At 47.6% G+C, this 26,589-nt stretch overlaps 1 protein-coding gene and 1 non-coding gene across 3 annotated transcripts; both read left to right on the top strand.

Moving 5' to 3' along the window:
• Positions 1-152: 152 nt before the first annotated feature.
• Positions 153-26,091, top strand: Ptcd3 (pentatricopeptide repeat domain 3). 2 transcript variants are annotated; one of them, XR_007104682.1, is made up of 25 exons: positions 153-302; positions 1,833-1,885; positions 1,998-2,034; positions 5,758-5,803; positions 7,305-7,373; positions 7,848-7,952; positions 9,346-9,469; positions 11,187-11,302; positions 13,320-13,390; positions 14,358-14,445; positions 15,103-15,163; positions 15,321-15,406; positions 15,721-15,865; positions 16,521-16,571; positions 18,400-18,489; positions 18,725-18,753; positions 19,597-19,703; positions 20,865-20,943; positions 21,024-21,114; positions 22,036-22,121; positions 22,528-22,676; positions 23,752-23,793; positions 24,071-24,229; positions 24,494-24,813; positions 25,664-26,091. XR_007104682.1 is itself a non-coding variant. In XM_047522815.1 (24 exons), the coding sequence occupies exons 1-24, from the start codon at positions 193-195 to the stop codon at positions 24,582-24,584; spliced, it is 2,085 nt and encodes a 694-aa protein (XP_047378771.1). In that variant the 5' UTR covers positions 153-192; the 3' UTR covers positions 24,585-26,091. The 2 variants fall into 2 exon arrangements, 1 of the variants encoding a protein (XP_047378771.1); XM_047522815.1 differs by having other exon boundaries at positions 24,494-26,091.
• LOC124963756 (small nucleolar RNA SNORD94) lies at positions 23,375-23,508 on the top strand. Its single transcript, XR_007104797.1, has one exon. It is a non-coding gene; the product is annotated as a small nucleolar RNA SNORD94 (small nucleolar RNA).
• Positions 26,092-26,589: the final 498 nt, after the last annotated feature.

The raw sequence follows: 26,589 nt of genomic DNA, 5'->3' as shown, positions 1-26,589 counted from the left end.
AACAGCCAAAGACACGCGACACGTCGAGGCAGCACTTTAAGAAAATGCCTCGGAGGCCAAGGAGGCGCATCGACTCCGCTCTGTGGCGGGCCTCTCCAGCCGCGCGTGCACGCGCCCCCCTCCCCGCCGCGCTTCCCGCCTCGCGGCCCGGTGGAGGGAGCGCTTTCCCAGTATGCTCTGCGAGACGCCGGGATGGCGGCGACCGCGGCGGCGTCTGCGGGGTGGCTGAAGGTCTGCGGCGCCCTGCGTCTGCCTCTGCGCGGTCGGCGGGCGGGCGTGTGGCAGCCGGCACGCGGCTGCAGGTGAGAGGGCGCGGGGCATCCACGAGGGCGTCCAGGGTCAAGCGAGCCCGGCTTTCCCGGCCGCCGCGGAGGCAGCGTGGACGGCGTGCGCATGCGCCCCGCGGCCCCGGCCCCGCGGGGCTGCGGTTGCTCGGCAGTCCTGGGTCCTGCGCGTCTGCATTGCCGCCCGGTGTGAGGCTGCGCGCCCTCCCGCTGGGAACCTCCGGCGCCTCTGCGGCTCTGCGGGTCGGGGGTACGCGGAGCGCTCACAGGTGTTCCGGGGTGAGGAGGCCTGGCGGCCTCGGCACAGGCCTGCTCACGCTCGTGTGCACATTGCCCTGTCCATTGTCTGCGCCGGTCAGCAGCACCTGCCCTCAGCTTCGATGGTCAAGACAGTGGCATTCCTGTTGAGACACAGCGTGGTTCGAAGGAGTTGCCCCTTCTCTGAATCATCCGTGGTGCCCAGAGGTGTTTTCAAATGACGCCCGGGACAGAGTAGACGAGGAAGTGTGTGTGGTTTTTTTTTTTTTTTTTTTTTTTTTTTGCGGTGCTGGGGATCGAACCCAGGCCTTGTGCATGCAGGGCAAGCACTCTACCGACTGAGCTATTTCCCCAGCCCGGAAGTATGTTTTTGATGTTATCCTAGCTTAATCATCTGGATAGTTCTGATGCTGTTTAAGATGGAATACATAAAGCTGGGCCAGGTGGCACGTGCCTGCAACTCATGAGGCTGAGGCAGGGGTCGTGGTTTCCAGACCAGCACGGACAACTTAGACCCTGTCCCAGATTTAAGAAAAATAAAAATTGAAAGGACTGGGGTAGTAACTGTGGTAGAGAGCCCCTGAGTTCAAAACCCAATACTGGAAAAAAAAGGAATATCTAAGGTAACTGTGTATGCTGTCTGGTGTCAATTGTATTTTTTTAGTATGTTAATAAAGTAGAAATATAGTTATCCATGAATAAGGCATTGAAAATTGAGTCGTGTCAATGATTCCGTGTTTGGGGTAAGGAAGAATTTTGAGCCTCTTGGAAGAGGTCAGCAGTTCCAAGTCTAAATTAGGCCTCCATGTATTTGATGTATTGCTGCTATTGAAGGAAGTGGAGTATAAGGTCATTGGTGATCTTAGCTTTGCAGTAATTGCTGCAAAAGAGATAGGCCTTTACTATCAGGGCAAGCTCACTAAATTGTTCTTCTTAACTCCAAAGGGTTCTCAGTCCCCAGGATTAAAATCCTTTGTATTTCAAACCAGCTGCTTAAATTGTTCAATGATGTTAAAATTTTCCATCTTTTTTTCCTAATTTTTTGTGATGTAATTTCCTGGTTCAAATAATTTTGACTATTTTGTGTCTGTATCTTGTACCCATTCCCTAGTAATGGTGCTGCATGCTGATTAGGCCATGTCTTCTTGGCATATCTTGACCTCTAGATTGAATTATCCAGTCTGTTAGATCCGTGATAACTGGAAAATTTGGACTCAGAATGCACATAAGGGGGGGTAAGCTGATTGATTGATGAGCATTAGCTTTCGGGTTTTTATTTTTTTTTTACAGATTTTATTCTGGGAGTGCAGCCCTCCAAAAGGTTGAAGGAATTGATGTAACAGGTAGATTTAAGAAAACTATTGAAATAATTCCGATTTTTAATCTACATGTTATATTCCCTTGTAGTTGTAATATTAGAAAACTGATTCATTTTTTTTTCTTTTTCTCATTAAGGAATTGAAGAAGTCGTCATTCCAAAGAAGAAAACTTGGTAAATATTCAGTTGGTGTTCATTCCAAAGTGACTTAGCACGAGTGAAACCTGGGGTTAGTTCAGGAGTCAGTGACAGGAAGTGCTGTGGGATTGTCCACTTGGAGGGAGCAGCCAGTGGGGCGAGAGCTGGGAGTTTAAAGCACAGAAAGGGAGATGGGTGGAGTGTGCAGAATGAGATTCACTTCAGCAATCCAAGACCTTCTGACTGAGCTAGTATTTACATAATGATCGTTAATCCTGAGTGTCTATATTAGACTAATTTCTTTTTTTAAGTAAGTTCTCTTTCACATGATTGGGAAAACGGACAAAAGTTAGCTCTTTTATGCACTGGGTAGATCCTTAAACGGATTTTCTCTTCTAATTACACAGCAGTTGTTGAATATGTAAGAAATAAAACTTCACAGAAATGCTTGTTGTAATATGATTTTATTGGATACACTTAAAGACCCCTCAAAAAGATAGATCTTAGAATTCTGAGTGTAACTTACAGACTCAGGTTCATTTAATAGGAAAAAAAAAAAAAGACTGTTAAATTACAAAAGTAATGATTATGGTCAAAAGGGGGATGGACTAGTAACTCCAACATACAGAAAGGAACCAGAATTACTGACAGTCCCACTGCTCAGAGACATGTTACTCAGTCTTCCTGCCAGAGTGAAGTGTGGATAATGACAGTGCCAATCTAAAGGGTTAAAAGAGCATTTCGAACAGTGCCTTTTACAAAGATCCTAATGGGCAATAACTGGTTTGTGTATTGCAGTGTAACTTTATATTTTTGTATAAACTGTGCATATACGTTAGACTTTAGAATTGAACCGTTAGATGTAATTTTTATACTCTGCTCTTAATTTTTAGTGGCTGTGTAGTATTTCATTACACAGGTATAATCAGGTTCATTTGTCTGCTCTGGCCTGAGAGTCAGAGAAGGAATGTAGTTATTCACGAATGAGACAGTTCCCTGATGGCATTAAAGTCCAAAGCACTTTACCCATCTTACCTCCACCTCTGTGGAATGGACCGCGGGAAGTACAAAAGGGGGAGCTTTTGAGGTGTGCTGCGGCCTGGTTGAGCCACCTGCTCATTTTATGTCGTGTAGTCTTATCACTGTGTAACCACATACAGCTGGAGGGAACGTGGGATGTGATGTCAAGAGGGGTCATATTGCACTTGGCACGTTGATTTCTGTTGAAAATGTAGATGTTTATGTCTCCAAATGGGTCGGATTATCTTAAAAAAGACAAGGTGATGTATAAAATAAAAACTACATGAGATTCAAATTCGTGTTACAGTTTTTGGGCAGCACAGCCTCGCTTGTGTGCCTATTGTTCGGCTGCTTCTGTGCCACACTGGCAGAGCTGAGTAGCTTAGACAGTACCCTGTGGCCCCCAAGGCCCCAAATCCATGCTGTGTCACTTTACCAAGGGTGTGCCTCAGTCCCTGACGGAGCTCTGGCTTCCAGGCCAGGAACCCATGCTCTTAGACCCGGAGGATTCCTGAGGTACTACAGATCCCTGTTGCCTGAATTCAGAGAGGAGGCATTTTAAGGCTCTGATTTCCTAGATCTCACAGGTGCTGTAGAAGTCTTTAATAAATTGTTGGGAGTAATGGTGAGTTTTTGTATATGAATATGACGTGATAAACGCAGTGTTCTGAACAGGTTTATTGGAATTGTGCACTTATTTTAGGGAGAGTGGGAGCCAATTACGATCAATGCATGGGCAACTGGACTCATAAAAGAAATGTAAATTAAAACCCTCTAGATTAGTAAGGAAAGGATGTAGAGAAATGAGAGCTGGATATATTTATTGATGGACCAGTAAATAGGAATGACTGGTGGGAAATTTTTTGAGTCAAAATTTTAAAATGTGTATACTGATTGGCCATTCAGGAGGTACTTGTGCATGTACATCCAGAGACAGGAATGAGAATATTCTCCATGACTTGGGAACAGTTGCAAATAGAAACAACCTGCATGCCCATCGATTAGTAAGTGAATAGGAAAAAATGGTCATCACATGATATAATGTTTAAAGGAATGAATTAGATCTGTTATACTGTGAGTAGTACATTCAAACTTATTTTTTTTTTAAATTGTAAACAAATGGGATACATGTTGTTTCTCTGTACATGGAGTCAAGGCATACCATTTGTGTAATCATACGTTTACATAGGGTAATGTTGTTTGATTCATTCTGTTATATTTTTCCTTCCCCCCACACCCCTCCCACCCCTCCCACCCCTCTTTTCCCTCTATACAGTTCTTCCTTCCTCCATTCTTGCTCCCCTCCTTAACCTTAACCCTAAACCTACCCCTAAAGCTAGCCCCTCCCACCCTACATTCAAACTTATATAAACACATATGCAGAGTGACATGGTTTTTCTTTTATGGATATATGTGTGTGTAAAAATATCTATGAAAATCCTGGGAATATACCAGCCTCATGGTGGGTGGGGTCAGAAAGTGACACCAAGTACTTAGCTTAACTTGTAAACCCAGATTACTTTTCAAAGATAATATGTTCATTGTGATGACTTCTAAAAACAACCCTTTTTAAAAAGAACTAGTGATAATCTGTCACTGTTTTCACTGCCATTTGTTCAGTGTGTTAGGAAGAGGTGCTAACTTGATGAGACTTAATTATGCTAATGTAAAGTTTAGTTAAGGAGTGCTGAGAGTTGAGAGAATGTTTCTTTATCATTTGTGGGAATTATATACATGTGACTTTAAATGGATGGAAAATCTGGTGGAGGTTATGTGATCAGGGAATTACTTAGCTTTTATGTAATGTAAAATTTTCTACTCTGGGGGACAAGGAGTGATTGGGGATTGAATACAGGGGCGCTTAACCACTGAGCCACATCCCCAGTCCTTTTTTGTCTTTTATTGAGAGTTGGTGTCTCACTGAGTTGCTTAAGGCCTTGCTAAGTTGCCAAGACTGGTTTGCCTCCTGATCTTCTGGGATTACAGGCATGCACCATCAAGCCTGGCTCTTACTCTTTTGTCTTAGGTGACTTATGTTCTTACAAATGTTAGGTTAAACTTTATTTAGAAAAAGTACTCCTTGTTTGATGAATTTACTATAATTCTCTTGGAAGTGAACCACATTAAATATAACAAAAGAGTTAAAAATAGAATTGAAACCAAATTATCTCATTGCCCTTGGTGCCAGTTAACCTTTTCCAGTAGCTGAGTGACAGGTGCTGAGGACAGCTGGCCTGCAGTTCTCTCCACTGGGTCATGTGTGGTGGAGAGCTACTCCACACCAGGTGCACCGAGTCACCTGGGAATTCGGTAGGGATGCATTTGGCCACCCTCTGTGCATCTGGGGAGCTCTGACTCCATAGATGCAGATGGAGCCTGTGGTTTCTTCTCCTGTGAGCTGAGGGAAAGCCATCAGTTGGGTAGTAAAGACAAGAGGTCCTGAAAGCTGCGATCAAAATGCATAGGAGAAATACATAGGAGAAAGTCAGCAAGATGGTGTTAGGACACGACAGTGCACGTTGCTAGCCCTGGGTGAGCGCAGGCAGCAAGGAGGAGCATGTGCTGATCACCTGCAGGCATAGCAAGTAGACATCACCTCATCTTGTAGCTAGCATCTTAAGAGGGAGGTCTGGGCTCCAGGCCAGGCCTGAACTGTTACTGGCTGAGGTGCCTGAGAGTAGAATCACTCATCACTTCATGTCAAGAGCCCTGACTAGGGTTCATCTGTTTCTTTCATAGGGATAAAGTGGCTATTCTTCAGGCGCTTGCATCCACAGTGAACAGGGTAAGTAGGACTTCTAGGTTTTAACATGGCTGTTAACACATTTAATGTTCATTATTCAGAATTAAACTATTGCAAATTCAGAAAGTTATTTAAAAATTAAACCACTCCCTCCATTTGAAATGTGGGAAAACTTAAGGCTATAACAATGATTGATCAGGCTATTTACTGTGTTAAAATCTTGACTTAGCTGCATGTCTTTTGTCTGACTTTTTACATCATACCAGGAATTTTTTTAAGGTGCTAGAACTTGAACACAGGGCCTTGGGCATGCAGGGCAGGTGTACTACTGAACTGTACTCCAGCTCCACACCAGTGAGTTTTAATCACTGGTAGAGCTTGTTGAAGTGCCTGTCGCTGAGGGGTGGTGGTTTGGTAACCACAACTTGTGGCGTATGTCAGCTCTGAGAATGAGTGTGCCTGTCCCATAACTGCAGCTTGGCAGTGAGTAGCAGAACAGGTGAAATGAGCCTTGCCTGGGGTCGGGGCCTTCACAGTGACTGCAGAAAGCTGGGCCTGGAAGGAAAAAACCTGCCTCCAGGCCCCAGGAAAAGCCATTTTCCCTAAGAGCCTCAGGGAAGTCCTGGCCCAGGAGACTCTAAGGCACAGGGCACAGCGAGGAGAGTCACAGAATTCAGGTTGGGCTTTCACTGTGAACGAAGCCCCAGAAAACCCAAGTAGGATCAGCTGAGGAGAACAGTAGAGGAGGTAATTCTGCATCATCTCTGAGTGGGGACCTCTGTGCTGGAAGGTCGCCTTTGCTCAGGGCCCGGGAGCAGCTTTAAGAAGTACAACACGGAGAAACTGCTCTGCCCACAGCAGAGAGGGCCCAGTGGTTTCTTGCATTTCGAGGAGGGAACTTGTGGATGGAGTTAAGCGTAGGTGGGTAGTGACCACACTGTGAAGGAAATCCTGTTCCACAAAGTCCGTGGCAGAATTATGTAACGCAGAGGATCCTTACCAGAAGTTACAACAGCAGTGGTCCCAATGACAGTAGACTCAATCTTAACAAGTGACCCTGGGGTTTGAGCCTTTATTTGCTTTAAGGTGTACATAATTGTAGGCAAGTCTTGCAGAGCTGACAGAACAGTGTAGGTGTTTGTTTGCGTGTGTGACTTCTGTCCCTCTGTAGACGTGTGTATTAATATATACCCATGTGTACATATTCCTGCGTATGTGTGAATATTTAATTAAAACTTCTTGTACAGAAATTATGAACGTTGACACTGACGAGCCCACTCCCCCACCCTGGGTGCCACTGAGCTACACTCCTAGCCTTGACGCTGACGAGCCCCCCCACCCTGGGTGCCACTGAGCTACACTCCTAGCCCTTTTTGATTTTTATTTTGAGAGAGGCTCCTGCTCAATTGCTCAAGCTGACCTGGAATTTTCAGCCCTCCTGCTTTGGCCTCCTGAGTCCCTGGGATTACAGGTGTGTGCCACAGTGTTGTAACAGGTCTCCGTTAACAGTCTAGCTGGAAAGGTGTCTGTGTCTTTTCCCCAGGACCCCACAGCTGTCCCCTCCGCATTTCAAGATGACCCTTACCTCATACCAACATCTTCTGTGGAGTCGGTGAGTGTTTTCATCCAACTTCTCTGGTGCTATTTTTTTATTTTATTGGTTTGTGTAAAAGAGTACATGTATAATTTAGTTGTAGAAACCTTTGAAAAATTTGTAGATACTAATAAATTGGTGGACTTTATAAATCTTTCACTACTTTCATCAGAAAGATTCTGATGTTTTTCCTCTGGAGAGAGTTTTGGTTTTGGTTTTTCGTGTGAAACTTTTTCACACACTCCTCAGTGTGGCTGTGTTGGTTTTTGTGCACTTCAAGGTGTTTTCTAAACCTGAAGTCACGTCCTCCCAGGGAAGTAGGTGGATACGTGGGGTGCTGTCCTCGAGTGTCTCATTAGGATTCTGTGTCTTGGTGCATTTTCTTGTAGGGGGAGAGTAATTGCTGGGAATGTTCCTTTGAACTTGCGTGAGTCTAAATTACATACAAATGCCAATTTATGTCCTTTTTTTTTTTTTTTTTTTCTAATATAGCGTTCATTTTTGTTGGCAAAGAAGTCTGGGGAGAACGCAGCAAAGTTTATTATTAATTCACATCCCGAATATTTTCAGAAGGACATAGCTGAACCTCATATACCGGTAAGGAGGGTAGTTGCCTTTTTGACGTAGTACTCTTTAAATGCACACTGCCTTTTGTGTGCGTTTGCTCTTCATCCTGCTGTGTCTGTGCTCTGCCTTCTGTGATGCTTACCTCTGAGACTCTGAGACTCTGTGCTCCTTAGGCGTGGGTGTCTCGGGTTCTGCACTCAGGCCCGTGTCTCTCTGTTTATGCTCTTCTGTGGCAGCAGCTGTCAGGCTCTTCTAGGCCTCTTGCACATCCAGCCCAGACCCCTGTGCTCGGGGTGTCGTGTTTTCTACAACCTTTTTGTCCTGTAGCTATGGAGTGAGCATTTATGCAGGGCCTGCTGTGTGCTAGCTGTGTGCTCAGTGTCAGCACAGTGGGGAGCAAGACGGAGGTACCCCTGCCCTCCTAAGTTCATGAGTAGAGAACTCACCTGAAGAGTCATCTTGTCTAACTGTTCCCTCACCTCACATCACCCTGCTTCCCACAACTCAGACCCAAACACGGCCTGCCCGTCCTCATGCTGTGACTCCTAGTGACAGATCAGAAAGCCAGTGTGATTGTTAGGTGAGAACATTGAGGTCCTCGGCAGGGCAGTGGCGGCCACGGAATGATTACTTGTGGCCCACCCTTTCCCTTTGTCTTGGACTGACACTCCTCCTGTGTCTTGTTGCTTTTTCTTGCAACAAGGAGCTTAGCTCAACTCTGGGACCACTCTTGTGTGATGCCTTCCAAGAGTCCCCTGCCTGTGTGGTGGGCAGTACCATTCACATTGTATTGTATTTTGTTTGTTTGTTGCTAGTGCTGGGGTTGAACAGGGCCCTGTGCAAACTTTCCACCTCTGAACTGCGTCCCCAGCCCTGCATCTGTTTCTTGATTAGACTGCAAGTAGAAAATGCCTCTTCCACCTCTGTATCACTAGAGCGTGAGTGCCTGAGATACAGTAGTACCTACCCATTCAAAAGAATTTGAGCTGATTGGTGAAGGAGGGGAAGTGAGTATTGAATGTTTAGAAGAAAAGCAGCACCCAGGATGAAAGTTTTCTGCCTGTGGAAACTAGATATACTCTGACATCTTAAACCAAGGTTGTGCCTAAAGGAGAAAGAAGGTTCTAGCAGGGAAAAATGTGGTTAAGATAGCTTTAAGTTGGGCAGCTTAGTTGGCAGTAGGTAGGGGTCCTCAGGAATGCTTACGCTTGAGTGTTTTTAAATCTTAGGTAGGCAGTGGCTGAACAGTCTGTTTTGGAGTGGAGAAAAGGTTTTGTTTCTGTCCTTTGTGGCTTTAGTTGGGTTTCCAAGTAAGGTATGCATGTTAGGGTGGTGGCTAACACCTGGTGCAGGAACGTGCTTTTGTCCTATGTGGCTGTCCTGTCTGCCTGTTATGGTAACGTTCACCATCTTGTTTTCCCAGTGTTTAATGCCAGAGTACTTTGAACCTCAGATCGAAGATGTAAGCGAAGCTGCCCTGAAGGAACGGATCAAGCTCAAGAAAGTGAAGGCAGCGGTGGACATGTTTGATCAGCTCTTGCAAGCAGGTGACACTGTTGGGTTAAAGCTGCTCTAGGGATACGGGTCACAGTGGCCTGAGCCAGTTGGTGTTGAGTGCCTGTGGCCTCTGCTTGGTGGCTGTGTCTGTCATTTGTTTTCATAGTTCAACAAACGGTACTTCACATTCTTCTCTGGCTGTGCTCTAAAACGAGAGGCAGTTGAGCTTCAGCCTTGTTGGCTTGTGCTCTTGTATTGTAGCACGTGGAGCAATGATTTGGCCGTTCTTCTTGGCGTCCCTCTTTAACAAGGTGTGAACATGCTATATTCCATTTTCCTGTACTCTTGTGTATGGAAGGCAGGACCACATACAACTGACAAATACCTGAAAGAGCACTGAGCTGGGATCAGAGACCTTGATACTGGTGCTAGCTCTGACCTTAATGATTCTGTGACCCTGAGAAAGTTGCTCATTTCCTCAGAGACTGTAGGTCTACAGGCCTGTGCACTCTGAGTTAGAACTGACGGACCTCCAGGGAGACACACCTGGAGAGCCTCACAGATGGCGCTACATGAGGCTGTACACAGTATGTCCAAGTTGGTGCTTTTAGAATCTGAAGTACCGTTTGGAGATTTAGCATAAAAAAGAGATGCAAAATGGGTGAAGTCAGTTGGTGCACATCTGAACACCAACATTTGCATAACTCTGTGTCCAGGAATCTGTTTGTAGCCTGCTAAGCCTCAGATGTGCTGCTGCTGATGATTTTGAGAGCAGCACCTGTCAGGAGTCTGGGTGGAGTTCCTGGTGTGAAGGCTTGTCTTTTTCTAGTTTCACACACACTGGCCTAGGTGTGTGTGCATGTTCAGGAAGCACTTTTTAAAGATGGCGTGTCAGGACTGAACCTCATTAATAGCCGTCATATCAGGGAAGGAGTGTAGAGAGTTTATTGTCAGTCTGCTAGGCCTTTTGTGTACCTTCATTCTCTGACGCCTTGTGAGCTGCAGGGCTTCATGGTGATTTCATAAGGGAGAAACTGCTCCGAAGCCTCTGTTCCGTGGCTGCACAGCGCTAGGATGAAAGCGTGCTCCTTGACCCGTGCCTGCCTCTTCTGCACTTTTCAGTTTCTTACGGGGCAGTTTTATATCTTTCAGTGTGTTTTGTTAGAAACTTGAATTACTTTTCTTTTAAACTAGTAAAAATTACCTCGTATTTTTTTTTCTCCCTTTTTAACAAGTGCCAAAATGGGAGTATCTAACATTTTGAACAACAGTTTTTATTTAAAAAAAAAATTGGGAGCAGTGCTGAGGTTCAAATGAACAACAGTTTTTAAAAGGCTATTCTAATTAGGCAGTTATGCTAGTAGTTCTGGGCCAGCTTTGTGGTGGAGTAATTCTGTTGCCTTTGTGCACTTAGGTCTGGGCCAGGGTAACTAGCGGTGACTTGCAGTGTTCTTCTGTTGGAAGTGATTGTTAAGACCATGGGGCAGTTTCTCCAAGGATATGAGTGCATAAGATATGTGGACTCAAGCTCAGCCTTCATCTTGTCTTTTAAACTTTTATGTTAGACTTCATGGTTAATTGGGATTTTGTTGCTCCCTTATCAATCTAGGTGTTTAAGTTGATACATATTCAAAAATTGGTAAGGTGGTAGCGATATTAAGTATATAGCCAAGAAAGCACCACTAACAGAAAAAGTAGAGGATCATAGTCTCACAGACTTCAGTTTTGGGGTATCTGAAGGTTTCTTTCCCTCTTTTTCTCCCACAGAAACTGCTGTCTCTATTGAAACAACCAATAGTCTCTTGGATTTATTGTGTTACTATGGTGATCAAGAGCCTCCAGCTGATTTTTATTTTCAACAAACTGAGAAGTCAGAAGAATTGGTAACAGCTTTTGACCGTGTTTTTTATTTTTTCTTTTTAAAGTTTCTTTTGGAAGTAATACCTTCTCAAAATTGGACAGTTTCTTGTGCTTCATGTCAGCGTGGCAGTATGAGATCTGTACTGAGGCATGGCGTGGTTTGCTATTCATCCTGAAACGGCCTTGATAGAAAGTGAAAGGAAAGCGATGCTGTGGTGCACGCTGTAATTCCAGCTGCTCCAGAGACTGAGGCAAGGGGGCACAATTTGAGGCCAGACCCAGCACTTAGCAAGCACTGTCTTCAAAGCAGAATACAAAGGACTGGGGTGTAACTCAGTGGAGAGCACTTTGCCTGGCATGTGTAAGACCCTGGGTTCATTTCCCATTATGGGGGGGGAAACGCATACAATTATTTTAGCCCTAGTCCCCTTCTTTGAAATATTTTGTCTTCACCTACCACATCTTCAGGCAAAGCTTTGAGCGTAAATGTGGGCTGTGGCCCTTCTGTCAGTCATGGTGAAAACATGGGAAAGACCTCATGGCTCTGGCACCCTCAAACATCCGTGTATGAAAGAGCAGGGAGAGAAGGGTGTTGGGATTGTGTGGAGGGCTGCCTCAGGTGAATAGCCTCTCAAAACCCAGGAGCTTCTCTTCTGGAAGTAGATCCCCAGGACCCTGTGATTCAAGTAAGCAGAAACATAGATGACATTGTTCTTACTGTGGTTTTCCTACCTGTAACTGCTACGGTGCTGAACGTAATCTAGATGTCCAGTAGTGTGTGGTGGAACTCTGGTGGGTGTCTCTTCATTCTCGAGACCACTCATGCAGATCGGTTTGAATGTGAAGGATTGACCACCTAAGGGGGAACAGATACAGCAGTGTACAGGTTGAACATCCCTAGTCTGGAATCCCTAATCCAAGTTTTCAAAGCCAGATGCTCCAAAATCTGAACTTTTCTGAATGCCGCTGGTGGAAAGTTCCACATGGGACTATTTGGAGTCAGAACCAGGCACACTAGAAATACTGTATAAAATCACCTTTATGTGAGGTGTCTAAAGTGTATTCTCAAGATATCTCATTATGTATATGTACATATCTTAAAATGGAAAAGATCTTAAATTTGAAGGACTTCTGGTCCCAGGGATTTTGGATAAAGGGATACTCAACCTGTGTGTTCTTGTAAAAGGGTTTCTCTCTGGGTGATGGGGGTGTGTGCGCCTTTCTTCCTGGTTTTCCTGCGGTAAGTGGAGGTTATTTGTTAATGTGACCTGTGTTCTGCAGTCCACTGCAGTGGGCTCTAAGTCCACCCTGCTTCCAGTCTCCTCCTCAGCCCAGGCAGCTCTGGGCAGTGTGGTATCCAGAGCCTGCCTTGCAAGCAGAGGGCAGGATTTGGGTCTGTGCACCTTTCTTGCTTGCGCCCTAATCGTGAGCAGTGCCTCTTGATAGGTCAAGCCTGGTGAGACCTCTGAGGAGGCTGTACCCTGTGGTGGTTTGTTTTCTAGTTTCTCTCTCGGCCTGTGGGACATTGACTCCATCTTGTCTCCAGGCATCATGTTCTTTTTCTTTTCTTTGTGTGTGTGGTGCAGGGGATTGAACCCAGGGCCTTGTGCATGGGAGGCAGGTACTCTGCCAACTGAGCTTCATCCCCTGCACCCCCTCCTCCTTTTTGTTTTCAGGCATCACGTTCTTTAAGAGCCATCTCACTTCCTCCGTGGCCCTGCTTGGTTACATGTCTGGGCATAAGTGTTTTGCTGGGTTTCTCTTGCCTCCTCTGGATCTAGTTTTCCTTTTTTTCCTGAGTTCCTGTTGCCATTTATAAAAACTTTGTAAATATATTCTTAGTTGTCAATGGATCTTCTGTTTGATTTTATTTTTACGTGTGGTGCTGAGTATTGAACCCAGGTAAGTGCTAGAGAACATGCCAGGCAGGCGCTCTACCACTGAGCACAACTGCAGCCCTCCTGTCGCCTTCTAAGTGCCGTGCCTGGGAAAGTGCTTTCTGGTGTCTCACATCCCATTTCTTTTGATGCTTCGTTCCAGGAAGAGGCCACAGAGGAAAAGAACAGAAGACCCGGTGTGAAGGCTGGTCCTCAGGCTGGAGTCGCTTGGAAGTAGGTCGCACAGTCAGAACCTTGCATCATGGTTCCCCTAACAGGATGTGATCTGCTGCTGCCCTAAGATAGGGTTTGCTTTCGCTGGGTAGTAAGGGTAGAGTCATGTGCGTGTGGTTTAGACCTTTCTCTTTTGTAAGGCCTCACCTTCAGCCTGTGGCACGGGCCGTTCAGGGCGTCTTGTTTAGATTTCCCCATTTAACTCAGCCTGGCTGTTGGGTTCCTTTTGTGGTCTCAGCAGTGCTACCTGGGGATAAGTACTCCTAATTCTGAAAGATGTGAAGCTTTTATTGACTAAAAATGCAGATGCTAGAATATGGTGCCAAATTAAGACTACTGACCAAGTAAATGTGTTCACAGTTATGAAGAAAAGGTGTGTAACGCTTAACTACGTTTGAGAGTCTACACAAATCAAGTAGGGGGGTCTGAGCAAAACAAAGATGTTTGGTTTGGGTGTCCGGAGAGGGAAAGTGCCATAACATCAGACTTCTTTCTGAAGCAATTAGTTCAGAAGAGGACAGGTTAGATTTCTTAGGGTCTTGATGATTCCGAATGGTTCAGAGCATGGACTTAGGATCTGAGTGCACACATCCTCGGGTAATTCGTGCTAAGTGCTCTCTCTCTCTTTTTACTAAAGGAGAGAGAAGTGTGCATGTGCTAGGATGTGACAAGGCTCAGCAGGAGCCCTTCGTTGTGGTCCGTCTGAGGATGTGAGGAGGGTGGGGTGGATGGCACTTACCGCAGGGTTTGCCTTTTGTGTCTGCAAAGCCCTGGGTGGCATTTTTAGGGTCCTCCCTCAAGTCTTGGTTTTCCCCATGTTCAAGGCGGGGGTGCCGCATCCTCTGCTATGGGTGTTGGGATCATTTGAGACTGGGTACGGCCTGGAGGTTGTGAACTATCGGTGCCTGCAGGCAGCTGTTCAAGGGCTGCCCTGCGGCCCTGGCTGAAGTTGGATCTCCGTGTCTAGAGCCGGAAACAATGCTGAGAGAATCTTTGCTCTAATGCCTGAGAAGAGCGCACGTTCCTACTGCACAATGATCCGAGGAATGGTGAAGGTACTCTTGCTTTATTTAGGTTTCTCTTCAGAGTTCACTGGGTCGGGTTTCTCATGCACAGAACTACAGGTTTACATCTTATGCAGAATGCGTGGGACCAGAGTGAGTGTTCCAGAAGGCCTTAGGATTTGGAATATTTGCATCTATCTAATGACTGCCTTGAGAGTGGGCCCTGGTGTGAACACAAAGTTCATCTGTGTTTCACATACACTCTCTGTGCACATAGCATGAAGGTCATTTTACGCAGTGTTTTTCTGGAACTGTTTTGTCTGCGCCATGTCACGTGAGGTTGAGTGTGGAATTTTCCCCCTGCAGCATTGTGAGTGCCAGAAGGTTTTGGTCTTTGCACTTTTCCAGATTTCAGATCACGAGTGCTCAACCTGTGCTAACGTTTTGGGTCAGATTATCATGGGGGCTGTCCTCTGCGTTGTGGGGTGTTTTAGTAGCTCCCAGCCTCTGCCCACTGGACGTGGTAGTGTGCCTCCCTTGCCCTCAGACTTGACAGCTCAAAGTCTCCAGGCAGAGCCTGAGTGTGCGCCTCGGGGAAGGGGGGCTGGTCTGATGTGTTCACTGCTACAGTCCCGACCTTGAACAGTAGGTGCACAGGCATCCTATGACAGATGGAGCTGATGACCCTTCTTTTTCCCTTCCCTCCAGCACCGAGCACATGCACAGGCGTTAAACTTGTACACCGAGTTATTAAATAACAGGCTCCAAGGTGAGTTGACATCTCTTCCTGTCACTCTCCTTTTCTTCTCCCAAGAGCCTGTGTGAAGTCATTGGATCTTGCCTCAGTCACGGGCCTGCCTTCCGCCTTCCTCTGTGCCATTGATGGAAGCAGCTGAAGAGGTCCAGTTGTGTGTTTTCCTTTCCAGCTGATGTTCATACCTTCAATGCACTGATTGAAGCAAGTGCACTGGTGGCGAATGAGAAGTTTGAGGAGAAGTGGAACAACATACTGGTAAGGAGCAGTGCTGGTTCCTCTGAAGGCCTGCGCAGGCGGCAGGTGTCTGCCTGCTGCTTTCCTGCTGAAGTTCTCCACCAGAGTACACAGCAGGCCTTCAGGATAGCTGTGCCACTTACTTACTGCTGTGTTGTTGCTACAAAAGTGGTGTATAGCTATTGAGACTTTCCTGTCACGTAAGTTGCATGTGGTTACTGACCTGCTACAGACACAGCCAGAAAGCTGTTTTTCTCTCCTTTTGTATGAAATGCAGTTTATTGGCAAATTATCCACCCAAGCATAAAAGTACTTCCTGCTTCTGATTCTCCTAGGACCTGCTGAAACACATGGCTGCGCAGAAGGTCCGACCAAACCTGCAGACTTTCAACACCATTCTGAAGCATCTCCGGAGGTTCTATGCACTTGGAAGAGTGCCTGCCTTGCAGACCTTGCGTGAGATGAAGGCCATGGGGATAGGTGAGGGTGCATCCTGGAGTCCTGCCTGAAGGCGGAGACTGCGCACAGAAGCCCATCTGTGTGTCCCTGTGTGGGCTGCTCCCCTGGGCCTCTTCCTGCCCTGTGACACACTTGGTGGCATGTGCACGTTCCCCTTCAGAGCCATGGGTTTCAGGGGACCTTGAGCCTCTGAGGGTCTGGGTACTGGAGGGGGTTCTGGACCATTTCCATAGATGCCCAAGGACACTAAACTCGCCTTCATCTTTGTATCCTTTATAGCAAATTACAATGTCATTTTAGTATTTGGGGTGCTGCTGACAGTTGGTCACTCTGAGTTAGTTCTGGTTTCCACGGTGGACATTTTCTGGTGACAAGGTGCCTCTGTGTGCCTGTTGGCCTGGTGTGTGTTCACGAGGGGCCCTGTTGAAGGGCACCTGCCATCGCCGGCTTCTTTCTGCTCTGCTCTTCATGGGGCTCCGGTTGGTGAGAGGTAGTGGGAGGGGATGCAGTCTCCGGGGATTTTCCACCTTACCGCGAATTAGATGAGCTGGGAAATGCCTGTTTAAAGGAACAGGAATCCTCGGGTGTTAACGCCATGTGAACGCCGTGAGCTCTATTCTGAACAGCTGTGTTTTTACTTTATTCCTTATTTTTTCCATCCACCCAATAATTTCAGAACCCTCGCTTGCGACATACCACCACATCATCCAGGTGTTCTACCCACAAGGTATGTATGATAATCTGTTGTTATTTTAATTTGTGTAGAACATCTATCAGCTCCCTGAGTTTGTGTAATTAGTTGTTGCAGATTACCTTCTCTGCGTGTGAAGTAAGAGAATTCACAGGTTAACACCTGTAGCATGAGTAAGAAGTTACTCCTGAGGGTGATAACCTTGTGATTTGTGAGGTGAGATCCGAGTGGGAGGGGATAGGTTTGTCACATGCTTGTGTTGTTGGAACATGAAGAGGAAAGGGCAGAGGGTTTTGAGTTTGAAGTTCCTTCTGATCTCTAGAGCTGTGTGCCTAATACAAGACCCAGTAGCCACATGTGGCTAATTAATTAAAGGAAAAACTTAAAGTTCTGTGACAGAACTCCGTTTGTCACCTGTTTTAGGTCAGCTCCTTTAGGAGCTATGCTCTGTGGATGCACTTGGACACTCAGTTGAATTTGAGCTCTACCATTCAGTTACCAGCCCTGTCAGAAAGGAGTGACAGCACAAGGTGGTGACGTGTCTTGTCCTGTGCAGGAAGGTGCACGGGGGGCACTGAGCCGTTGTTCACTGCTCACTCACTTGTCCCCAGCCTGGGAAGGAGCTCTTGCGCTCAGAGGACAGCTCTAGTCATTCCTCCTAGTGCCACAGGAAGGAACCTCGTCCTCCGGTTTGGAGGGCACATTTTACAAAGTCTACACACCCCAACCACAGGCAGGCTTTGTCTTTAAGAAAAGAACCGAACCTGGGGCTGGGTGTGGCTCTGTGGAGAGTGCTCGCCTAGCATGTGCGAGACCCTGGGTTCAAACCTCAGCACTACATGAAATGAATGAAGTGAAGGTATTTTGTCCACTTACAGCTAAAAAAATTTAAGAAAAAGAAAAACCAGACAGGCAGCTGACTTTATCTTGGCAACAGATAAACGAATTTCCATGGCATGTGTGTCCTCTAGAGTTCCACTCAACCGTGATGAGACCTTAGTGAAGCCAGTGTTGTGAGCCTGTCTACTTCTCTGTGCCATCGTGTGTGACCTGGCCTGGTTGCTAACCTGCGTCAGTGGTACTAGGATTTCCTGAATGACAGCTGTGGCCGCGGTGGGGTGGGAGTGTTGACTTGTCATATGTGCATCAAGGGCTTTCTGCAGGACTAATTCCTAGATGTTTACCCAAGGGAGAACCCCCGAAATAGGAAGAAGTACACATGAAATAGAAAGCTGTGTAACCATTAAACAGGAGTGGTAGCCAGTGGTGATGTGCTTCAGGGAGACAGAGCAAGACAGCTCTGCACGTACTGCAGGTGTTTTGATCAGGGGTGGAGAGGTAGGGAATGTCCAGAATTGCCGTAGGTGGATGTTTTGACCTGTTGATACTGAGCTCGTGTGATTAAGAATTGCCCATCTAGCGGACTGGGGTTATAGCTCAGTTGGTAGAGTGCTTGCCTTGCGAGCACAAGGCCCTGGGTTCGATCCCCAGCACCGCCAAAAAAAAAAAAAAAAAAAAGAACTGCTCATCTGTTACTTCTGCAGTTGACCTTTCCTGGTACGTCAGGTTGGGGAGGGGTGTGTGCACAGGTGTTTGCTCCACTTTAAGGAGTGTCTGAGCTGCTTGTGAAGGGCTGAGAGAGAGTCTGGCTGAACTTGTGGACAGAGATGGACTCTGGTCTTGGGAGCATTGTGCTGCTCAGGGCAGCAGTTCCTATAGCAGGCCTTCCACCTGGCTCAGCTCTGGCCAGGCCTGAGACTCCTGGTGCAGGAAGGGGGCAGCCCTTTTGCACAAGCTGCTGTGAGCTCAGTGGTGGCATAGGACGCAGACTCAGGGTAAGACCCTTCACTTTCCTGTTCCATAGGAAGCTCTGCAAAAGCACCGTCGCTCATCATCTATGACATAATGAATGAAATAGCAGGGAAGGCTTTTTCTCCAAGGGACCTTGATGATGGTACGTATAGACATCGCTGGTTGTCCCCTTCTGCAGACAGACATTCTCGACGCTGGTTGCCTGTGGCAAGGGCCAGGTTTGCGTGGTGACCTCATCAGCTTCCCAGCCTCAGTTTGTCCTGTTAACTTCATCTGGCACACAACCTGCTTAGTTGTTAGGAGTTTTATTAATGTTACCAACCTGAAGACATGTTTTACTCCTTGTAACCAAAGCTCCTGTGAACTCTGACTTTCAGATATGTTCTTTCAGTCGGCCATGAACGTGGTGAGTACCAGTCCTTGCTTAGCTCCATTCTTCTGCTGTAACTTCCCTGACTGGGAGTGGGGGCTCTCCCAGCCTCTTCTCCTCAGGTCTTTGCTTCTGTTTTTCTTCTTTCTCCAGAGTCTGTACTTTAACTCACATGATGCCTCTGTTGAGATAAGTTTTTGGAGAATTTCACATTTGCCTCTCAGTTAACTTTTTTTTTTTTTTTTTTAATAGATGGACACCATACCTTTATTTTTGTTTATTTTTTTAATATGTTGCTGAGGAACAAACCCAGTGCCTCACACATGCTAGGCAAGTGCTCTATCACTGAGCCACAACCCCTCAGTTAACTTTTTAAATTGGTAAAAATTGATTTTTATTTTGGTTTCTCTTTTTGTCTTGTTAATCAGGAAAAAGTTCACGTGGCTTTAGGATGAGTAGTCATCCTACTTCCTAAGGATCCTCGTGTGTCCGTTCAGTGTCTGTCCTGCCATTTTCCTCTGGGTTCTTAAGTGTATGCACACTCAGACCTTGTTTCGTGGTGGTGTGTATTGACAGCAGTCAGGATTCACAGCAGGAAAGAGCCGCCACTATCCTTGGGTGGTTTGGAATTACTTCATGTGGGCTTTGCAAGTACAGTGGTGTTGGACTGAGTGCTCCAGGTGTCTTTTGTAGGGTTTGTTTCCAAAGGTAAATTAGAATAATTTTGAATAAAATGCACGGAATTTAGGATATATTTTTCTCCCAATTTATAGTCAGTCAGTAAATTAGGTTGGTATAAGCATTTCCAGAGGGAATTGTGCTTCTCTGTGCCACTGTTTGCCTTATAAAGTGTCATTAATACTGCTTGCAAATTTTCAGTGCTCATCTCTCAAGGATCTTGAACTTGCTTATGAAGTACATGGCCTTTTAAACACAGGGGATAACCGGAAATTTATTGGACCTGATCTTCGTCGTAATTTCTATTAGTAAGTATGGGAAATGCGTTCTTTATTTTAATTAGTAGGTTCTGCAAGTGGGAGGTTTTAGGCAGCATGCCCATTATTTCATAGAACATGTGAATTGAGTGCTTAGAAATTAAAGCGGTGGCTAAGGTGCCAGATCTGGAAGTCTCAAGTGTATGCTTTAAGATTCTACTTTCTTTGTAACACTTTAAAATCCATTGTTGTTTTACTTTATGCCTTTTATATTTTTAAAAATTTATTGTAGTGAGAATTTCCTAAAGATTTTCTCCCAGTGCCTTGTTTTTATTTAAATGTCAAGATACTGGGGCTGGGGCTTGGTGGTAGAGTCCTTGCCTAACGTGTGAGGCACTGGGTTTGATCCTCAGCAACACAAGTACGTGTGTACATACATACATACATAAACACTTAAACTAGAGCCCAGAGAGCCTACAGTATTGTTCTGCTTTCAGGCAGATGACAGCATGAATGTACGCCAGGCGTGGGGGTGCCTGTGACCCCAGCTGCTCAGGAGGCCTGGGCAGGAAGATGGCAGGTTTGTGCCAGCCTAGGCAACTCTGCCGTTGTCTCAGAGTGAAACTTTAAAAAGAGCTGGGGATGTGGCTGAGGCATGGGGATCACAAGATAGAAGCCAGCTCAGCAACTTAGCAAGAACCTGTCCTAAATTTAAAAAGGGCCAGGGAAGAAGCTCAGTGATCAAGCACCTTTGGGTATAACCCCTGGTACCAAAAGTAAACAAGTATCTGAATAAGAGCAGGGATGTAGCTCACTGTAGCGTGCTTGTCCAACACACATGAGGTCCTGGTTCAATCCCCATACCATGTAAAAAAAAAAAAAAAAACAGGTCACATGGCTCCCCGGGGCACAAACTTAAGGGGGTATCCTGCTGACAGTGTTGAGGATTGCTTCCTTGTGTCCAGATCTCCATACACTATGCTTTCAGTGTGTGTGATTCTCAGTGTCTGCTTGCCAGGGCCTGAGAGTTAGTACACTGAAGAGGCAGTTACGGGTAACCAGGTGTTAATTGGGAGGTCACACTTCACAGTGTTGTAAATATTTAAGACTGCTTAGCATGTCATTATGTACCTCTTCTTTAATTTCACTAATCATAACCTATAGTTAGATGTAGAGATTTTAGATTAAATATACTTTTTTCTCCATTCACAGTTCCAAGTTTTTCAGTTTGCTTTGTCTCATGGAACAAATCGATGTCACCTTGAAGTGGTACAAGGACCTGATACCTTCAGTAAGATGGTTCATTACTGTCCTGTTGTTGCAGATGAACTTGCAGGTATCTTTACTGATCAGTGTACTTCTCTTAATTAGGTGTTCTTTCCCCATTCCCAAGTGCTGATAGATCTTCTGCAAGCATTGGATGTGGCCAATCGGCTAGAAATAATTCCTCAGATTTGGAAAGGTCAGTGTCAGCTTTGTGTCCAGGCCCATCTTACTTCAGTGGCCTGTGTTTCGATTAAGATGTTAACCTGGGCTGGGGAGATAGCTCAGTCGGTAGAGTGCTTGCCTTGTAAGTACAAGGCCCTGGGTTCGATCCCCAGCACCCAAAAAAAAAAGATGTTAACCTTATGTTAGGGGTAGAAACTTCTATTATGGCTGAATTGAATACCTTTGATGTCTGTTTCAAGGTCACTTGCTTACATTGCATAACGGATAAAGAAAGTGCAGCTGTGTTGAGAGTAGCCTGTGAGTGGGAGCAGGCTCAGGCTTGTGCAGCTGTTGCTCATTGCGTGGCTGACTAAATCCAGGGCAGGTCTCTGACCTCGAGGCCTGTGCTGCTCCACTGTGCCAGGTTGACCAGAGGCAGCGGTGATCACGTTTCCGTCAACAGCCTGGCTGTCGATGTGTGCTTGGTCTGCTCCATGTGTGTAAATTAGCTGCAAGACGAGACAGACATTCTCTGTCTCTTCTGCTGGCTGGCTACTCTGTTAGTGTGAAGCCAGTTTCTCTCTGCCTTGTTTTGTGTGAGAAGCTGTGAGCCAGTTCTGCTCTGCTCCTTCACAAGACTGCTTTGATGACTGTTTGGGAGAACACTGAAAATCTCAAGTGCTGTAGGACAGCAGCTCACCACAAGGAACTGGTGACCACCAGATGCAGTGCGTGTGCCGGGCTTAACACTGGGCTGGAAACGGGTGTTGGTTTTAACTGCTCTTACTGTTCTTCCATGAATCGTGTGGTTTTCTGGAACTCTGGGATAAACCTGGAATAGGTGATGTCAGCAACCTATTTTTCTACCCACCATGAAAGTAAGAGCTGAAGTGGACAAAGCTCAGCCAAAAAGCCATTTTGGTGATTACTCTTAGGTTCTTTCTTCTGTTTTAAGATAGTAAAGAATATGGTCACGCTTACCGCAGCAACCTAAGAGAAGAAATCCTGATGCTCATGGCGAGGGATAAGCACCCAGCAGAGGTAAGACTGTCTTGAAGCTCAAGCTTCGTTAACCTTATTAGATGGGTACTAGCGGCTTTGTCCTTGGTACTGAGGTCCTTTTTGGAGGTAAAGGTGTATGTAGACACGTTGCTGTTGGTAGAGCACCCTTCCTAAAGTTATTCTCTTTCCTAGCCCACAGCAGCAGTGGGAGTGTCTTTTTTAATGTTTCCCTCTACAAAGAAAATTCATAGTTGAACCGGAACGATCTGGCTAATCGAATGATCTACCCCAGGCCAGGCCCTTTTTCTTTTTACTCTATTTCTTACGTGCAATACACTTGTTAAGATTAGCCAAGAAAACCCATCACTCAGAAATTGTAATGAGTCTGATTCTGAATTTAAATGTGGGACCATGGGGGCAGTTCTGCTGACTCTCAGCCTTTCAGCTTCAGACAGTGTTTGCTGACTGCGCTGCTGACATCAAGTCCACCTATGAGAGCCAGGAAGCCAGGCAGACTGCTCCCGACTGGCCCGCAAACACCCTCAACTGTGTGGCCATCCTCTTCTTACGGGCTGGGAGGACCCAGGAAGCCTGGTAAGGGCCACAGGCATATGTGAGAAGCGATTGTACTTAGATCGCACACATTTTATCAGGGGCCAAACTAGAACTTGGGAGTTTGTGATGGGAACTTACAGGTTCCAGTCAGAGATCAGGTGGGCCAAGAATTTTCTATTTCTGACCGTTGTGCTTTCTGTATCTGTGGGCAGGTAAGTCCTTGCTTGTCTGTGCACATAATGGAAAAGAGTGATCAGACACATGCATCTTGGTCACTCGGGTTATTGGAATACCACTTGCAAGTGCTTCTTCCACCCCCATCCTCTACCTTCAAAGGTGGGCTGTGTGCTGGGACTCGTGGAAACGCACCGGAAGCCGGCCTTGACACACGGTCCGTACTGCATGCCGCCGTGCTGTCGCTTCCTGGGGTTAAGGGTGTCCATTTCTTCAGAAGCAGGAACGTTGATAGCAGGCTGTTGATAGGGTGGCTGCAGTCGGGTGGATCTGCTGTGTTTTGTGTTGGGCACAAGGGCGATTGGTCCCTGAGTTCAGTAAGGTGGCAGTGGTCCGTGTGCATTCCTCGATTCGAGCGTAGGATGGCAGGTCCAGAATGTGGTTGTATCTGTCTGCAGGAAGGTGCCTCCTGAATCTCAGGTGTGTGGCTTCCTCTCTCGCACACCAGTGCTGCTGGGGACAGAGAGGAGACGTGATGTGCTGGGTGGTGTGTGGGCAGGGTGCAGGCCGTGATGATTGGCGCAGGGGTACGGACCTCAGCTGAGTCATGGGAGCTGAGTGTGTGTGCTTTGCCTCCGTCTGCACGTGGCAGGCTGATGGCACGCACTTACACGAGACTTGCCTCGATCTGAGCCTGCTCTGCACAACCAGCCGAGCACGGCGGTCCAGCCCGTAGGATGCGTTCCCTCCCTGGAGGACGTGACGCAGCCGTCCTCAGCACTGGTCATGTCTCAGATCTGACTGAGGAACCTGGAATGTGGGGTGGGTTGGGGAGGCAGCTTAGTGCCCGAGGTGACCCTGAGGTATCTGCAGGGCTGAGAGCCATCCCTCTGCCTTCTGTCCCTGCTGGTGCTCACGTCTCTGGTCTTCTCTTGCACAGGAAGATGCTGGGGCTTTTCAGGAGGCATAATAAGATCCCCAGGTGAGTTGAGGAGCAGGCCTCTGCTGGCACGGATGGAGTGAGCCCCGCAGGCCTGAGGGGGTGGCGGGCTGGTCATGTGAGGCCCACGTTCTGGGTAGGCAGGGGCTTTTCTCCATGCTCTGTGACCACAGCTTTGTCCTAGGAGTACGTGCTCCTGCGAAGGCAGTGGGGGCGCGTGTGTCACCAAGCTTTGGCTTCACCAGACTTGCCGCCAGAGCTACCGCTGCGGGTCCTTGAAGGGTTGGAGTTCAGGTGCACATCTGGCCTACCTTTACAGAAATGAGTTGCTGAACGAGTTCATGGACAGTGCTGAAGCGTCCAGCAGCCCTGCGCAGGCCCTGGAGGTGGTGAGGCTGGCAAGTGCCTTCAGTTTACCCATCTGTGAGGATCTCATCCAGAGAGTGAAGGCAGGCTTTGCAGTCAACGCAGAACAAAAGTAAGTGGGGCCTGGAGGAGCAGCCCTGTCCTCCGCGCGGAGACGTGTGCAGCTTGCTTTCATCTTCCCTCTCTGAGGCCAGGGTGCACGATTCAGTGCTGTCTCCTTTGTTGTGAAGTCGGGGAGCCTGTGGCTGGGCTTGCGCTTCTCTTACTCTTGGTGTGCTGGGGTGCAGCAGCTGCAGGTGCCTGCTGACCAGAACCGAGGCGGTCACACGGGGAGCATCGGCCGCTCTGCAGTGCGACCTCGCTTCTCTCCTCACAGGGAGGCCCTGGATGGCCTGTCTGCAGCGAGCAGCGACAGCGATAGCGACGGCGACAGTGATGGCGACGGCGACAGCCGCGAGGGCAGGTGAAAGCCCAGCGGCCTCACCAAGGCTGCTGGAGCCCTCGCCGTGGCACAAAGGAAACGAGGACATGGATGTGGCCAGGGCTCCTGCGAGGCGAGGCCAGGCGCCGTGCCTCACCTGGGGAGGCTCACCCGCAGCTCCTGCCTCCCTGCTTCCTGGCACACCCGAGCCCTGCGCATCTGATGCTGGGACTTCCTGGGACCTAGGGACAGGCTAATAACGAGCCTTGCACGCGGTACGGACGTGGCCCGGTAGCTTTCCAGTTTCAGGAGTGGTTGGGTGTGGTTAGTTCTATATTAGCTTCAGGCTGTGTAGCTGGTGAAAAGACCGGTTGGGTGTGCGGTGCACGCCTGCAATCCCAGCTGCTGGGGAGGCGGGGACAGGACTGAAAGACGCAGCCGCTTGCTGAGCAGCTTGGCTAGATCTGTCTCAAAACGAAATAGGGCTGGGGCTGAAGGGCAGAGGCAGAGTGCTCCTAGGTCCAGTCCCCAGCACTGAGGGCAGGGCAGCGGGGGAGACAAAGTAAATACAGTGGTCAGTACACGTGTTTGTGCGTGTCCTATTGCCTTTGCCCTCTTCTTTCACAGCACAACCAGGAGTGTGAGGGCCGGGAGTGTGGCTCAGTGGAGGCTGGTGGTGACAGGCAGTGCCCGCTTATAGCGGTTGGTGCTGCTTGCCAGGCTGCTCAGGGGCACCTACCTCCACCAGGACCCACACCCTTCCTGAGAACCTGTGTCTGGCTCCCAAGTCTTACAGCCTCTTAATCGAGGGTCACAGGGTGGGGGATTCCGGTGTGATTAGCTGAGAAGCAGATTTGGAAACGGGTAGAAGGCACCATGCTGATTTGAGGTTCAGGGGAAAGCTGGTGGCCTGGAAGCCTGCTAACTGGACCGGCCTTGGTCTGGCTACTCATTAGCACCTGCAGGTGGCCGACTCCTGGCTCCTGGCGGTTTTCTGGAGTCCTCAGCTGTGTGGCCTGCCTCTCTACCCGGCCTCCTGCACGCTCCCCGCCCTGAGCTTTGCAGATCCTCCTGGACTGACCAGGCTGTACTTGCAGCTCAGTAGCTTCTGATTTTGTGCTTCAGACATGTCACACCCCCACTCTGGGCAAGGACCACCTTGAACTCTGAGAAACCTCAAGGCCTGAAGGACAAGTGTCACTGTCCGACTTGTGTTCACCTCTCCAGCCCTTGGCCGCTGCTGTCGGGACGAGACGCTTGCCTTTGCAGAGTCAGCACCCTCCCGGTTCTGGGTCCTGGTCCCAGCGGCGCTTTCAGTTGTCTTACTCTAATCCTGTCCCGTGTTTGATCCCCACTGGTCCCCACCCCTGCTCATTCCTACCAAGTTCTAAAGGTGAGCTTTTCTGGTGGCTTTCTGTCTACACTGACACATCACACTGCTTCCCTAAAAGGCACTTGTTTTAGAGTAAGTGGCTTCTGGGTGCTACAGGACCCCTCCTTTTTTAAAGACCCACTCTAGCAGAAGAGTATTAATAAAACATTTCTGAGTTACAGGAAACATTTCTAAGTTAAAACAGTACATCTCAATGAGCTTATGTGGAGGGGAAATTTTAAGTTGTGATTCAGATCCAGTTAGAACCAGAATTGAGTTCAGAAAAATCTCAGCATTTTTTTTTTTTTTTTTGCGGTACTGGGGATCGAACTCAGGGCCTTGTGCTTAAAAATCTCAGCATTTAAAGGAGATGTGCTGCTTTTAGCGAACGCAGAGCCACTGGGCGTGTGTTCACAGCAGTAAGCAATCGTGTCAGAAGTGAGGACACAGCCTTCTGTGAAGCTGGGACCCTGACGCAGCTTCCCAGCAAGTGCTCCAGAGCCTCACGAGCGAACAGGGTGGGCTTTGGTGCTGCCTCGGAATCACATCAGTGCATGCATGTTAGAAGGTAGCAGATGTCTGGCTCAGCAGGACGTTGGAGGACTAATGTCTTCCTACAGCTCAGAGTGTGCAAGTGTAAGACTTGGCGGCATCAGAAGGTTCCAATGGCTTTAAGTCC

This window comes from Sciurus carolinensis, chromosome 13 (genome assembly GCF_902686445.1).
Source record: "Sciurus carolinensis chromosome 13, mSciCar1.2, whole genome shotgun sequence".
Taxonomy (NCBI): Eukaryota; Metazoa; Chordata; class Mammalia; order Rodentia; family Sciuridae; genus Sciurus; species Sciurus carolinensis.
The sequence above is the reverse complement of the archived record's forward strand: the minus strand, read 5'-3'. Positions and strand labels throughout refer to the sequence as shown.